This window comes from Atractosteus spatula, assembly GCF_055471065.1.
Source record: "Atractosteus spatula isolate fAtrSpa1 chromosome 10 unlocalized genomic scaffold, fAtrSpa1.hap1 SUPER_10_unloc_2, whole genome shotgun sequence".
Taxonomy (NCBI): domain Eukaryota; kingdom Metazoa; phylum Chordata; class Actinopteri; order Semionotiformes; family Lepisosteidae; genus Atractosteus; species Atractosteus spatula.
In genome coordinates this window covers 1,087,074-1,102,917 of record NW_028296622.1, presented here as the reverse complement: position 1 = coordinate 1,102,917, position 15,844 = coordinate 1,087,074, and the positions used below count along the sequence as shown (strand labels likewise).

The 15,844-nt window shown below is 50.9% G+C and overlaps 1 protein-coding gene across 1 annotated transcript; it reads right to left on the bottom strand.

The window, feature by feature from the left end:
* Positions 1–1,117: 1,117 nt before the first annotated feature.
* Positions 1,118–6,462, bottom strand: LOC148812581 (GTPase IMAP family member 8-like). Its single transcript, XM_088908568.1, has 2 exons — positions 5,394–6,462; positions 1,118–2,835 (listed from the first exon to the last, which is right to left on the bottom strand). Exons 1-2 carry the CDS (start codon positions 6,370–6,372, stop codon positions 1,634–1,636), a joined length of 2,181 nt encoding a protein of 726 aa, XP_088764694.1. The 5' UTR covers positions 6,373–6,462; the 3' UTR covers positions 1,118–1,633.
* Between the last annotated feature and the right edge of the window lie 9,382 nt (positions 6,463–15,844).

Below are 15,844 nucleotides of genomic sequence, written 5' to 3'. Positions count from 1 at the left end.
TGTAAACCAGTGTAAACTGGGACTGGGCACAACCCGGATCAAGACCAGACCTGAGAGCTTCAGGACTCTCTCCCACTGGTGTCCTTTTCTCTCTCTCTGTCCTGTGTCCTAACAAACCCCACTAATCCCCCGTGCGGGAAAGAGGACCCGCTCGTCCCTCCTGTCCTGTCCCGGTGTCGCCGTCACTGGGACTGGAGCAGCCGGAGAGGAGACGCACTTCCAGAACTTTCCTTCCCGCTCGGCTCTTCCCCTCCTGAGGAAAGAGCATCTTCCCACACAAACAGCCCGTTTCTCTCGGAGACGCCCGCAGCACAGGGGGCCTTTTCCCAGGACACCAGGACTCCCCTCGTCTGCGGAAACACCCGGGAAGAGCCTCCCAGCCCACAGGAGGGGAGTCCCAGTCCTTCCCGGGATTTCCAGGACAGGAGCGGCTCCTCAGCTGGGAATAAAACCGCCCCGAGAGGAGCTCGAGCGCTCGGGCTCGGAGCGTCGCTTAGCAACCGGCGCTATTATGAAATTATGACTTTTCTGACTCGGAAGTGCGAGATATAAAGTCCCAATGACCAGAAATAAAGTCGTGATTCTGAGAGTGTAAGTCGCCATTGCGGGATATAAAGTCCCAGTTGCCGGACGAGCCGGTTCTGCTCTTTGATTATGGGCTCAGGAGAATAAAGTACACATATACACATACTGTAACGCCCGGTTGTGAGGAGGAAGCGCCCCTAGGCGCTCATAGTACCGCTGGGCATGCTGGGAGTTGTAGCCAGGGAGAGTCTGAGGGTCAGCACGATGACCAGCGGCTGACCCTACCTGTGTAAATTATGTCATAGTAGTGTCTTATAAGTGTACTGTATAGCTTGTTGTTAAGTCGTTAAGTAATTACCACCCTAAAGATGTGTGCATGTTCCGTCATGTGTGTGTGTATACTCTGTGGTTGATAAAGAATAAAGCCTGGTTCGTTTATCGCGTCTCCACTGGTCCTTTGTCCTGAGAAGAACCTGTAAACGCTACAATATATTCTGTTCCATACAAATACACAATATCAGAATTATATCCAAAAATATTCATGACATTTATGAATACATATACACAAAGAATACCAAAATACAAACATGATCAAAATAGAACATTATTTAAAATTAGTTTTCTTCACATGGGACACTAAGGGCAGGTTCTCAGTGAGTCAGATCTCTTACGAGGAAGAGATCAGTGTTTCAGTGGAAAGTCCTCACTCTGTGTCCAGGAAGTATCTGGTCTTCCTCTCCCGCTGGGAAAGACTGTGTGGATCAGTGACTGACCTGCGGCAGTGTCTCTCGGTGTCTCTCTGTCACTCGGATAACACTGCCTGAGCTCCTCCTCTCCCTCTCCTGCTCCTCTCTCAGTGTCTTCAGCTCTCCGATCTCCTGTCTGTTTCTCTCTCCTGTCTGTGGGCTGTGTGTGTCTGCTCATTGTGTCTGAGGGTTGTGTATTCTTGAGTGCCTTCAGGTTGTGTGTGAGACTACGTTGTTCCTACTGTGTGTGCTCTTGTGTGTCTGCGGGCTGTGTGCGCTCTTGTGTGTCTGCGAGCTGTGTGTGCTCTTGTCTCAGTCATCTTCTGTGACCTTCTTCTCGATGTGCTGCTTGTGGTCCTCAATCACTCTCCTGTATCTCCTGTGTGTCTCTGATGCCACACAGTGAGTCTGTCTATCACTGTGTTTTGTCTCTCTATTGTCTCTCTGTATCTCTCTACTGCCTCTCTCAGCTCCTCGATCTCCCTCCTGCAGCTCCTGTGCTCCTGTCCTGCTGGAGTGAACTGTGTTGTCGACACACTGACCTGCTGGAGACTCTCTCCGTGTCTCTCTGCCTCCTCTCTGGCCTTTTCCTCATAGTGCTGCCTGAGCTCCTCCATCTCCCTCCTGTGTGTCTCCTCTCTCTCTCTCCTCTCCCTCTCCTGCTCCTCTCTCACCTCCCCCATCTCTCTCTGCAGCCTCTCTCTCTCCCCTCTCTCTCTCCTCAGCTCCTCCTCCAGCTCTCTCCTCCTCCCCTCATCCCTCTCCTCCCTCAGCCTCTCCTCCAGCTCTGCTATCTGCTCCTCCAGCGCTCTGATCTTCTCCTCTCGTGTCTGGATCTCCTCCTCCATCCTGCTGAGGTGGTTAAGCAGCTCCTTCTGGTGCTTCTCCCTTAGTCTCTCCTCCTCTCTCTCCCTCTGGATCAGCAGGTGTCTCTGGGCCTCCTGGTACGTCTCAGTGCTGTAGTAGCTGCCCTTGTTTCCTGCTACCAGCTCCTCTATCTTCTCCAGCAGCTCTGTGACCTGAGTGCCGCCCCTGTCCTTGTTGTTGAGGGCGTGATACCTGTTCCCACACTTCTCCAGCAGCCACTGGAGCTCCCTGCTGCCTGTGTGCACAGACTCCTCCAGCGTCCTCCTGGTCAGCTCATCAGCGTGGGTGAGCAGGACCATGGTGTGTCCCAGGGCCCTCTCCCCGAATATCTCCAGGACTGTCTCCAGTGTCCTCCTCTCCTCCCCTGTGGATCGGCCCAGCGGGGTCACCAGGAGGAAGGCGTGGGGTCCCGGGGCAGACAGGTTAACACAGAGCCCCACATCCCGTCTCCTGTCCCCCTCAGACAGTCCGGCGTGGAGCCAGTCTGGAGTGTCCACCACAGTCACCCGTCTCCCGGACACTTGTCCTGTCCTCTTCCGGCTCTTCTGAGTGACCGCGGAGCTGCTGGCTTCAGAGGGAAACTCCTCTGAGCCCAGGATGGTGTTTCCTGCTGCGCTCTTCCCAGCACCAGTCCTGCCCAGCAGCACCAGTCTCAGCTCAGAGGGGCGGGGCTGAAGTCTGGGTTCGACTTCACTCACTGCAACAGGAGGAGAGACAGGAGCATCAGGGAGGTGACACATGAGAGGAGACCAGCCTTTCCACATACAAGAAGGGTTCAGTTTGCTTAAGAGACAAAACTTAAAAGTCATTATGAAGGAATCTTACAGAATGAACATCTGGGAATTAACCTTGAGTATCAACTAACTACATAGTTTTACCTGATGTTCGTGATTTTTCCTTGTGTCAGATCTATTTTTTCAAAGTGACTCAAGTTTCATCTGAAAAGTCTGTGTTCATTTGCTGGCCTCAAGCAACAACAGTCATGCTGCAGTACTGTACTGTTACAGGGGCAGAGTGTAGAAGGACATTAATTGAAGAGGGAGAGATAATCTCTTCACTCCAGTGAAGAACAGCACTCTAGGAGAGTGTGCAGTCCAGTGCAATCATCCTGCTGGTATTTCACTCTGTTCAGTAATTCTCCATCTCACCCTGTTTGACACAGATTCTACAACAGGCTGCTGCTGTTCAGTCACAGACTCGCTGATCTGTAGACAAGCTGTGACGAGTCCTTCAGACTGATGTACAGAAACAGCTCTTGTCTGGGGTTCTAATGATCTGCTGATGGGCTCTTTCACCCCCTCCTGTCCTGCTGGACTTCAGAGCTGCCTTTGACACTAACAGATCAACTGAGGAGGCCATCGCCCCTGGTCTACACACTGCCCTCTCACACCTGGACGAGAGAGAAACGTATGTGAGAATGTTGTTGTTGATTACAGCTCAGCATTCAACACCATCGTACCCTCAAGGCTCATCACCAAGCTCCGGGACCCAGGACTGAGCTCCCCTCTCTGCAACTGGATCCTGGACTTTGACAGGCCGACCGCAGGTAGTGAGAGTCGACACAAATACATCTTCCACCCTGACCCTGAACACCCATTCACATCAGTGGGTCCGCAGTGGTCCGGATTCTCAAATTCCTAGGTGTCAACATCACAAGTGACCTGATCTGGACCCACCACACCAACCCCGTAGACGAGACAGCGCCTATTCTTTCTCCCCAGACTGAAGACGTTCAGCCTGCCTTCACACATCCTGACCAGCTTCTACAGCTGCACCACTGAGAGCATCCTAACCGGCTGCACCACTGCCTGGTGTGGTAACTGCTCCACCCACGAGCTCAGGGTCCAACAGAGGGTGGTGACACTGGCTCAGAACACTACCGGCTGCGCTACTGAACACACAGGATATCTACTGTGTTAATGCCTCAAGAAGGCCAGGTCCATCCTCAGGGACCCCAGTCACCCTAAACACAACTTGCTCTCTCTACTACCATCTGGAAAACGGTACTGAAGTATCAGACCAAGACCACCAGGTGTCAGAACAGCTTCTTCCCCCAGGCAGTAAGACTGCTGAACAGCCAACCACAGTAGACACCTGCAGTTACCTCCTTGAACTGACAGGGGGCACTGGCACTCTCAGGACACCTACGAAGAGCACTAAATACCTCCTACCCTGTACCGTACTACTGTCAGGACACCTCAATACCTCCTACCCTGTACCCTACTACTGTCAGGACACCTCAATACCTCCTACCCTGTACCCTACTACTGTCAGGACACCTAAATACCTCAATACCTCCTACCCTGTACCCTACTACTGTCAGGACACCTAAATACCTGCTACCCTGTACCCTACTACTGTCAGGACACCTCAATACCTCCTACCCTGTACCCTACCACTGTCAGGACACCTCAATACCTCCTACCCTGTACCCTACTACTGTCAGGACACCTCAATACCTCCTACCCTGTACCCTACCACTGTCAGGACACCTCAATACCTCCTACCCTGTACCCTACTACTGTCAGGACACCTCAATACCTCCTACCCTGTACCCTACCACTGTCAGCACACCTCAATACCTCCTACCCTCTACCCTACTACTGTCAGGACAACTCAATTCCTCCTACCCTGTACCCTACCACTGTCAGGACACCTAAATACCTCCTACCCTGTACCCTACTACTGTTAGGACACCTAAATACCTCCTACCCTGTACCCCACTACTGTCAGGACACCTCAATACCTCCTACCCTGTACCCTACTACTGTCAGGACACCTCAATACCTCGTATCCTTGTGTTAGTTCCACACAATCTGTGAATTGCAGTTGTGTAATCTGTTGTATCCCAATGTAAACCCCTATAAATTCCTGTCCTCCAACTCTTCTATCCCTCTTAACGAGCCTTTAATGAGCTCGCAGATTTCAATGCTGACAACACCGCTGTGTGCTGTACTGTTCGTGCATCGATCAATAAACCTTGATTGATTGTTTGTCCGACAGTCTTGAGGAACAGATTACAGAGACTGAGCTGCTGTGTGATTGATTAAATCAAATCTCCCTGAGAGAAAACAGTTCAATTACAGCACAGAGGATTTAAACAGACACAGATCTGTGTGCCACTGTGTTAGTAACGCAGTACAGAGCGGAGCACAGTATGATTTTAATTCCTAACAGGACACAAGATGGTTGAATCTCTCAGTCTGATGAGCAGTAAGATCAGTGACTCAGTAATACAGCATCAATCACACTCACTGTCGGGAGGGATGAAGTCTTTACTGTTCCTCCTCTTGACAGGCAGTCTGGGCTCCTCTGTCTCTTTCTCCAGCTCCTCTTCCTCCAGTGTCTTTCTCATCTTCTCCTTCAGCTCCTCTTCTCTCCTGCTCCACTCCTCCTCCAACCTCTGTCTGAGCTCCTCTTCTCTCTCTCTCTCCCTTCTTTCATACTTCTGTCTCAGCTCCTCTGTCTCTCTCTGTCTCTCCTCCTCCCTCTGTCTCAGCTCCTCTGTCTCTCTCTGTCTCTCCTCCTCCTTTTGTTTAATATATTTTTCTAGTTCAGTGTTTATTTCTTTGATGTCAGTGGTGAAGTACAGCCCATAGTTTCCTGCCACCATGTCCTCTATCTTCTCAAGCAGCTCTGTGACCTGAGTGCGGTCTGCCCTGTTCTTGTTGTTGAGAACATGATACCTGTTCCCACACTTCTCCACCAGACACTGGAGCTCCTTCCCTCTTCTCTCAATGGTTGTGTCTCTCAGTCTGTCCCCCCAGGTGAACAGCACTATTGTGTGTCTCCACACTCTCTCACTGAGAAGCTCCAGATGTTCCTTCACTGATCTCCAGTCTGTGATTGAGTCCACATTAATCACCAGGAGGAGAGTGTGGGGTCCTGGGGGACACAGAGACACAATCTTCACAACCTCCTGTCTGATCTGCTGTGGATCATTCCTCATCAGCCACTCATCCCAGCCTGGAGTGTCGACCACAGTGATCTGTCTCCCAGCTACTTCACCCTGTCTCTTCTCACACTCCTCAGTTACTACCTCAGTGTCAAACTCCTCTGAGCCCAGGATGGTGTTTCCTGCTGCGCTCTTCCCAGCACCAGTCCTGCCCAGCAGTACCAGTCTCAGCTCAGAGGGGCGGGGCTGGAGTCTGGGTTCGACTTCACTCACTGCAACAGGAGGAGAGATAGGAGCATCAGGGAGGTGACACATGAGAGGAGATGAGCCTCTCCACATATAAGAAGGGTTCAGTTTGTTCAAAAGTCAAAATTTAAAAGTCATTATGAAGGAAACTTACAGAATGAACATCTGGGAATTAACCTTGAGTATCAACTAACTACATAGTTTTACCTGATGTTCATGACTTTCACTTGTGTCAGATATTGTTTCCCAAAGTGACTCAAGTTTCATCTGAAGAATCTGTGTTCATTTACTGGCCTCAAGCAACAACAGTCATGCTGCAGTACTGTACTGTTACAGGGGCAGAGTGTAGAAGGACGTTAATTGAAGAAGGAGAGATAATCTCTTCACTCCAGTGAAGAACAGCACTCTAGGAGAGTGTGCAGTCCAGTCCAATCATCCTGCTGGTATTTCACTCTGAAACTGACCACACCCAGAGTCAGAGTCCACTGTGTCTTTATCAGAGGATGACAAGAGAGAAACAGGCTTAATACTTCTCAGCACCTGTCAGTGGAATAAACTCCACCTCATGTTCCTGGTACCACATCCCCACTGCTGGGCTGAGCTGCAGTGATTCAGTGTCTGTCGGTCAGGAACTGTCCCTTCAACCCTGAGACCTGCAGTCTTGACCACTTTGTTAACAAAGCAGAATTCAGACTCCAGGCTGTAATTCTCCATTTCACCCTGTTTGACACAGATTCTACAACAGGCTGCTGCTGTTCAGTCAGACTCACTGATCTGCAGACAAGCTGTGACGAGTCTTTCAGACTGATGTAGAGAAACAGCTCTTGTCTGGGGTTCTAATGATCTGCTGATGGGCTCTTTCACCCACTCCTGTCCTGCAGGACTTCAGAGCTGCCTTTGACACTAACAGATCAACTGAGGAGCCCATCCCTGAGAGACGCTGTGGTGCCTCATGGGCATCAGCCTGTCCCTCCCCTGTCAGAGAGAAAGATCACAGATTATTTACATGATAAAGTTCTCATCACAGATATCTTCACTCTTCATCCCATTTCAAATTTACGATAAAAACTTTTCTATATCTTTTCTATTGTCCCTGCCCTGTGAGAGAGGAAAATCACAGATTGAGGTTAATTTTCTGTGTATTCTCTGTGGTATACAAAAATGTTCTGTTAATGTTAGGTAATCAGACTGTATTCTTACAACATTCTTATTCTGTATTCTTACAATTTATATAAAATATATATATTTTATTTTTAACTGTTCTCTCAATAGTACATGTTTATTTTTCATCAGGATTTTTTTTCTTAGAATAATTTAACCTCACTGAAAGGTCAGATATCTCTCATCTGATAAACAACACAGACATTTTTCCAGTGTCTTCCTTGCTCATCTTTACCAAGGGCGCCAATACTTCTGGAGGGCCCTGTAGAGTCCCACTAACACTCTGAGTGTCCAGTGGCAGTTCAGACACATATGGGACTCCTGTGTTCAGTATGAACCTTTATACCACCTTATTTTAAAAACACATGTAAAAAACTGTAAAATCATTCAGTCCATCCTGATTCTTCAGTAGTGAGTCTAAAATGTCACATTTCATAAAGACATGTTTGGGACTCAGCCACCTGGCTGGGAAATCTGTGTGTTGTATAGTTTCAAACCGCTTAGAAACTATCTACTGTGATCCACACTGAAGAGAACTAGCATGATGTTAGTTTAAAAACAGTGAAACTGACAAGCTGGAGGAACTGAGTCTCTTTAGTCTGAAAGGAGTGTCCCACACTGACAGGGTGAAGATAGGGAACCATATATATATATACAAAATATTCAACATCCTCAGTGACAGTCAGTCATCATTAAAGACCAGTTAGATATTGACACCTCAGAGCTCCTCAGAATTAACACTGAAACTCAAAGCAACACTAAGACTTAAAATCAGGAGTGGGAGGCTCTACTGTACACAGAGGGTTTGGGAGAGGGGAACAAGCTGATACCCTGGCTTCTCTCCAGACACAGCTGGGTGAGCTCCTCCAGTCAGGACAGGAAGCTCTACTATACACAGAGAGGGGCGGGAGGGGGGAACAAGCTGCCCAGTCAGGACAGGAGAAACAGCTGCATGAGACCCTGGAATCACTACTAATTATGGGCCAAATAAATTCCTCTGTTGTTCATCTGTACTGATTCCTCTCTGGTATTATCAGCTGTACAATAAACGGCCTCTGAGCAACAAACAGGAAACGATCATATCTGAGCGTGTCTGAGCATCATGAATACTAACAGTGTGAATCCAATACCATCAGCACACAGTCAGGTTTTACATCAATCATTTTACCTTAAATAAACACCTTATTAAAATATTTAGTACATTCCAAACAGCTTGAGTTGACACTACCGATCTCTGATCCCCAACAAGAGAAAGTGAAAGTAAAACAGTTCCTGTCTCTCCTAGTTCAGAGCCTGTGTGTCTGACAGACAGAACACACTCTCAGCAGACAGGAAGACACTTCTCCAGCTGCTGCTGTGCTCTGTGACAGAGAAGAGACCCTCAGTGACTCCCTTACCGACACTCTGACAGGTAGAACAAGAGAAAACTCACCAGGGCTGAGCGCTGCCATCTCTCTCTCTCTCCTTCTCTTCCTGCTGATGTGAGGTGGCGGGTTTCCTGTCCTCGCTGTGACGCTGCTCTGGCGCCACCTAGTGGATTCATAAAGTTAATCACCAACTGAACAGGTTCATCAGTAAGAGCAAAATAAAACACCAGAATACCCAGATCAACTCTTACCAGCATCCTTGGACACTGGGGTCCACACCCCTACTCTCACACACAGTGTCCTGATCTGTACTGACCAGCAGTCGGGACACTGGGGTCCACACCCCTACTCTCACACAGTGTCCCGGATCTGTACTGACCAGCAGTTGGGACACTGTGGTCCACACCCATCTGGATCTATTTAGTCAATGAGGCGCTGCAGTACTGCGCTGTCCCTGCCAGGGGGAGACAACGCACCAGAAGTCAGAGGCCGGAGCTGAACGGCTTCAGGAGAGAGACAGATTGGGGAAACAGCAGGCCAGAGAGAGCAGGAGAGCAGACAGGAGTCAGACAGTAGATAACGGACCTGAGCAGCTCATCGGCTTGTTCGTCCCTCCCCCAGCTCTATCTGGAGAGAAGCCAGGGTCTCAGCTTCAACAACACGCCTGGGCAGCTTGTTCCCCACCCCTACCCCTCTCTATGTACAGACCCCCGCAGATAACCGCAGATGCCTGAGCGCAGATTGACCCCCACCTCCCCTCCCCCCTTGACTGAGCCGCCCCCCCAGAGCCTGTGACGGTCTGGGGACGAGTACAGTTTGAGGACAATCTCCTCTCTTCCACCGGCTCCTCCAACGCAGACTCTCAGTCGGCTCTTCTGCAGCGTCAATCCCTCCCCAGAACAAACACAAACCACACCACTGCTTCTCCATCTTTATTCACCTGTTCACAGAACACACAGCGACCGAGGGCTCCCTCCCTCACGAGGAACCCCAGGCCACGGTCAGGCGGTGGGATCTGGGGGTTTCGGACCAAGGGGCGGTCTGTCTTAGTCCTCTGGGCGTTACTGTGGCGAAATACTCCCTCCTGTCCTGCTTTTAAGGTCAAATTCACTTTTTTTATTTTATTTTTAAAGCATTTTTTTGGGGGCATCTTTGCTATTGAAATAAAGACTTAGGAAACACGAAGACCTCAGTCGGTTTCAGAGGAAAAACTGTCCCACCCCCCGTGGGAGTCTGCTTGAGCGACGCAGAAACACGTCCACGCCTGGGGCTCGCCTGCCATTCCCACACAAGAGAGCAACAGGAACTGGAAGTCCAGGGCTCCGTCTCTCGCCGTGGAGCGTGGGTGGTGTTGTTTTTGTGGGTGTGGGTGGGAGAAGGGAGTGAAACACCCCCACCCCGCGATCATTTCACTCGCTGTCATCAACCGATCGAAAATCATGGAGAACCGTTCCAGTTCCTCACGGTGAAGGAAGAGTAGCACCCCCTACTCTTCCTTCTCCTTCCTTCCTTCCTTCCTTCCTTCCTTCTTCCTTCCTTCAGCTCTCTCTGAAATACTCTCCATCAATAAGACGCACGAGTCTCTCCGTCAATAAGATAAATAAATAAATAAGCCACGCAGGAAATCAATCAATAAACAAACAGAGCGATAAGGCGCCACGGGCGTCTCTGCCCACGAGTCCCAGACTCCTCAGAGGCGTAGATCTGGAGACACTGCGCGGCCACCAGCAGCAGGAGCAGCCGCTGAGCGGAGCCGCGGGGCTCGGCCGCCGGGGGGTGGTTCTGCACCTGGGGGAGAGAGGTCAGGGTCGGGGAGTCACGCTCGCTGGGGTTTGGGCTGGATGATATCAATAATAATAATACACTTCTATAGCTCTTTCCTGGACACTCCACTCAGAGCTCTTTTTAGGTCATGGGGATCCCACCACCGCCACCAGTGTGCAGCTCTTGACAGGTCATGGGGATCCCACTAATAATACTACTAATACTACTAACACTAATAACACTATTACTACTGCTGACAACACTAATAACACTACTACTACTACTAATAACAATAGTACTACTACTAACACTAATAATACTGCTGATAACTATAATAATACTAATAATAGACTCCCCTCTCCGGGCGGCAGCGGTCCGGGTCCGAGCTCGGGTTCGTTTCCGGCTGGCCGGTATGGGTATCGGTATCGGGCCGGACTCGAGGGCCTCTCCCGTCACGGTTGGACTCCACCCAGAAGGGGGGCGGGAGGGGGTTACAGGTCACAGGTCACAGGTTGGAGCTGGAGCGGTGTGGGTGGGGGCGGCAACAGCAGACCCGGCCCTTCCTCCTGCCCCACCTGCCCCTGCCCCTCTGGGGGGCAGCTGGCGGTGGGCAGTGCCGGTTCGCACCCGGGCTCCTCGGAGGCGTAGATCTGAAGATATAGAGCGGCCACCAGCAGCAGGAGCAGCCACTGAGCGGAGCCGCGGGGCTCGGCCGCCGGGGGGAGCTTCTTTACCTGGGGGAGAGAGAAGTCAGGGTCAGAGGTCACGCTCGCTGGGGTTTGAGATATTAATAATAACTACTTACACTACTATAGCTCTTTTCTGGACACTCCACTCAGAGCTCTTTACAGGTCCTGGGGATCCCACTACCGCCACCAGTGTGCAGCCCCACCTGGATGACGCCCCAGTCCTCTCCCCACACACCAGCTCTCAGTGGGGAGGAGAGCAGAGTGATGAAGCCAGTTCATAGATGGGGATTATTAGGAGGCCATGACTGGTAAGGGCCAATGGGAAATTTGGCCAGGACACCGGGGTAACACCCCTACTCTTCTCGAGAGATACCCTGGGATTGTTAATGACCACAGAGAGTCAGGACCTCGGTTTGACGTCTCATCCGCAGGACGGCGCCTGTTTACAGTCCAGTGTCCCCGTCACTATACTGGGGCATCAGGACCCACACAGACCGCAGGGTGAGAGCGCCCCCTGCTGGCCCCACTCACACCTCTCCCAGCAGCAGCCTCAGTGTTTTCCCAGCAGTCTCCCCTCCAGGTACTGGCCAGGCTCACCCCTGCTGGCCTCCAGTGGGGCTGCCAGCTGGGAGTTGCAGGGTGATAGGGCTGCTGGCCATTATGAAAGAAACTTACAGAATGAACATCTGGGAATTATTCTTGGGCATCATGCCCAGAGTCGGCACAAGTACAAACAGGCCGCTGCTCCCCGGGAGGAACCGCCGATACTACTACTAATAACAATAGTACTACTACTAACACTAATACTACTACTGATAACACTAGTACTACTACTAACACTACTAATACTACTATTACTAATAATACTAATACTACTACTAATAGTAATAACACTACTAAGACCAGTAACAATCTCCTTCACACAAGAACTGCACACACAGTGTACAAATCAGCTGACTGGAGAGTAATTTCCGACGGTGATAAACACAAGGAATAGAACTGACCTTGTTGGTTTCTCTAAAAACACTACCAGTCCTGTCAAAGACAGGATATGCTCCACTAGAATTGTTGTCTCTGACCGGTGAGAAATTTCAGGTGCAGTTGTTTATCATGAGGGAAAGCACAGACAATATGGGCTTTAATGAATTAACAGTGAAAGTGTAGCAGGGGGCCTCGTATGGACTGCGGTTGTGTCTAGTTTTTCTTATTTGCATTAAAAGATTTTGCTTGTCTTTTGCAAACAAAATCTAAGCTAAGACTTTTACATGAAACATAATGCAGGAGTAGCTGCAGCCTAGGTAGACGTGCCGAAAACCACGTTACGTTGTTATTATTTACTTCATTATTTATTATTTCTCACCGAACACTAGCGCCCCTCTATGATCACACACTAAACACACTACTGTGCCACTGTGATTACTAACTGAACACTAGCTTCCCACTCTGATCACACACTGAACATAGTACTGTCCCAATGTGATGACTCAATGAACACAGTAGTGTCCCACTGTGATTTCTCACTGAACACTACTGTCGCACTATGATTTCTCACTGAACACACTACTGTCCCACTCAGATGACACACTGAACACAGTACTGTGCCACTCTGATCAAACACTGAACACAGTACGGTCCCACTGTGATCACACACTGAACACACTACTGTTCCACTGTGATCAGACACCAAACACAGTACTGTCCCCTTGTGATTACTCACTTAACACACTACTGTCCCACTGTGATCAGACACCAAACACAGTACTTGCCACTGTGATCACACACTGAACACAGTACTGTCCTACTGTAGTTACTCACTGAACACACTACTGTCCCACTGTGATCAGACACCAAACACAGTACTTGCCACTGTGATCACACACTGAACACAGTACTGTCCTACTTTAGTTACTCACTGAACACACTACTGTCCCCCTGTGATCACACACCGAACACTGTACTGTCCCCCCTCTGATGTCACACCGAACACAGTACTGTCCCCCTGTGATCACACACCGAACACAGTACAGTCCCACTGTGGTTACTCACTGAACACTAACGTCCCACTCTGATCACACTACAGTGCCACTGTGTATTCACAGTGAACACACTACAGTGCCACTGTGATTACTCACTCAACACACTACAGTGCCACTCTGATCACACACTGAGCACAGTACTGTCCCACTGTGATTACTCACTGAACACTAGCGTCCCACTCTGGTCACAGTACTGTCCCACTGTGATCACACAGCGAACACACTACTATACCACTGGGATCACACGCCGAACACAGTCCTGCGCCACTGGGATCACACGCCGAACACAGTCCTGTCCCCCTGTGATGACACACTGAACACAGTCCTGTCCCCCTGTGATGACACACTGAACACCGTCCTGTCCTACTGTAGTTACACATGAACACAGTCCTGTCCCCCTGTGATGACACACCGAACACAGTCCTGTCCCCCTGTGATGACACACCGAACACAGTACTGTCCCCCTGTGATGACACACTGAACACAGTACTGTCCCCCTCTGATGACACACTGAACACAGTACTGTCCCCCTCTGAAGACACACTGAACACAGTACTATGCCACTCTGAAGACACACTGAACTGTACTGTGCCACTGTGATTTCTCACTGAACACTAGCGCCCCACGCTGATCACAGTACTGTCCCACTGTGACAACACGCTAAACACAGTACTGTCCCACTGTGTCTGTATGAACCCCTCTCTCTCTCAGCTCTCTCTCTCTCTATCGCTCTCTGTTTCTCGCGAGACTGAGTGAGTGAGTAGGCGGAGCTTCGGTGAGTTTGATCGTGTGGCGGTGTTTCTTCACTAGTTTTGTGTTTTTCTGTCTTTTTTGGGGAAAAGCAGGGTTTATTTTCTCATCATGGCCGGTTCTGGAGGCTCTGATCCTCCAGACCTCTCCTTTGAGAAACTAACTCGACGCCATGGTGTGAAAATCTCACCTGTGGAGTTCTGTCCGCTTGAGAGGTGCGTTCTTGCGGTCGGGGAGGTCGTGGGCTGCAGGAACATCAGGTCCGCTTCCCCCATGAGTGGAGGTATAGTCATTTTCCTGCAATCTACCGATTTGGCAAACACCCTGGTGGAGAAGGGAGTCGTCCTGGACGGCACCTTCAGCCCGGTACTGCCTCTCACGGCCCCGGCTCGAAAGATCACCCTCTCCAACGTGCCTCCGTTCATGAGGAACGAGCTGCTGGAGAGGGAGCTGTCCCGGTACGGACAGGTGGTCTCTCCGATCAGGAGGGTCCCTCTGGGCTGCAGGGCACCGCAGCTGAAGCACGTCGTCTCTTTCCGGAGACAAGTCTACGTCATCTTAAAAAACCCCACAGAAGAGATCAATGTGGCCCTTAAATTTTGGATTGACAGCTGTGACTATGTTGTATTCGTGACTTCGGAAGTACTTCAGGTGCGGGAGCGAGGGGCATGTGGTGAAGAACTGCCCGGAGGTGGAGGACGAGACGGGCAGGGAGCCTCAGCCCCAGGGCGCACAGGAGCCCAGCAGACAGCGTCAGGCAGCGGGGAGCGGAGCAGCGCAGGGAGGCAGCGGGGAGTCAGAGCCCACGGGCGGGGTGCAGGAGAGGAGATCGCTGGAGGGAGCAGGTGAGCCCGAGCCGGTGGTGTCCCAAGCAGGAGAACAGACAGTAAAGAGTGGACCACCGCAGCCCTCAGAAGAGCAGGGAGCTCCCCACATCGGAGAGCAAGGGACGAGCGCTGGCGGAGCAGGGGAGCTGCAGAGCCCCGCTGCTCAGGAGAGTCAGGGAGAGAGAGAGAGCAGGCAGTGACACCGACAGGGGAAAACGCGTCTCAAGCGCCAGCGAAAACTGTAGACACGGTGTGGGGAGGAAATGAATTATCATCTGAAAAAATAGCCAATTGTTTTAAGACGCCGCGGAGAAAGTGCACGAAAAAATCTGTGCAGAGTGCGGTGCAGAAGAAGCGCAGCACAGAGAGCTCAGTGGAGGGCAGCTCTGTCGCCTGCCTGGGGGCCGCGAGTGACTTCGACACCGGGAGAGTGAGGACGCGCTGGAGTGTCCTCGCCGCCACCGCCGCCGCCCGGAGCTCCTCGGAATCCGGGAGCGACGACGAGGGCAGCTTCACCGACTCCTCTCTCGCCTCGGGCTCCTCGGCCCGGCGGAGCTACAGTTTCCAGAGCATCAGGGAGTTCTTAGAGAAGACTAAAGGTAAGAGGGGAACTGTGGTCGAGGACTTTTTTCCCCGACACCGAGCTCTTTGTCCTCTCCTCGACGCGCCACCTGAAGAGGGGCTCGGGTGCGAATGACTTCAGCGATCAGGAGAGATGGCGCCTGAAGAGCCTTTTAGGTAAGATCAAGGCAGGACCGCGAAACGCACCTCAGCACGAATGAGTCCTGTCTCTCACGTCACATCACTATCCGTCTGCATGCTTCGTGTCTGTTCGTGTTTTATGTTCTTTCTTTTTTTCCTTTCCGCAAACATGGGCGACATTAGAATAGGGAGTTTGAACACCAATGGGTGCCGAAGAACTTTGAAGCGAGCTGCGGTGTTGGAGATTATCAAAGAAAAGAGCCTGCAGA

What these genes read in the sequence shown, in the direction of transcription:
- LOC148812581 (XM_088908568.1), bottom strand. Translation starts at nt 6,372, where the DNA reads ATGTGGAGAGGCTCATCTCCTCTCATGTGTCACCTCCCTGATGCTCCT. An exon ending in AGACTTCATCCCTCCCGACA is followed by an intron (nt 2,836 to 5,393) that starts GTGAGTGTGATT and finishes CTCCTGTTGCAG; the next exon opens with TGAGTGAAGTCGAACCCAGA.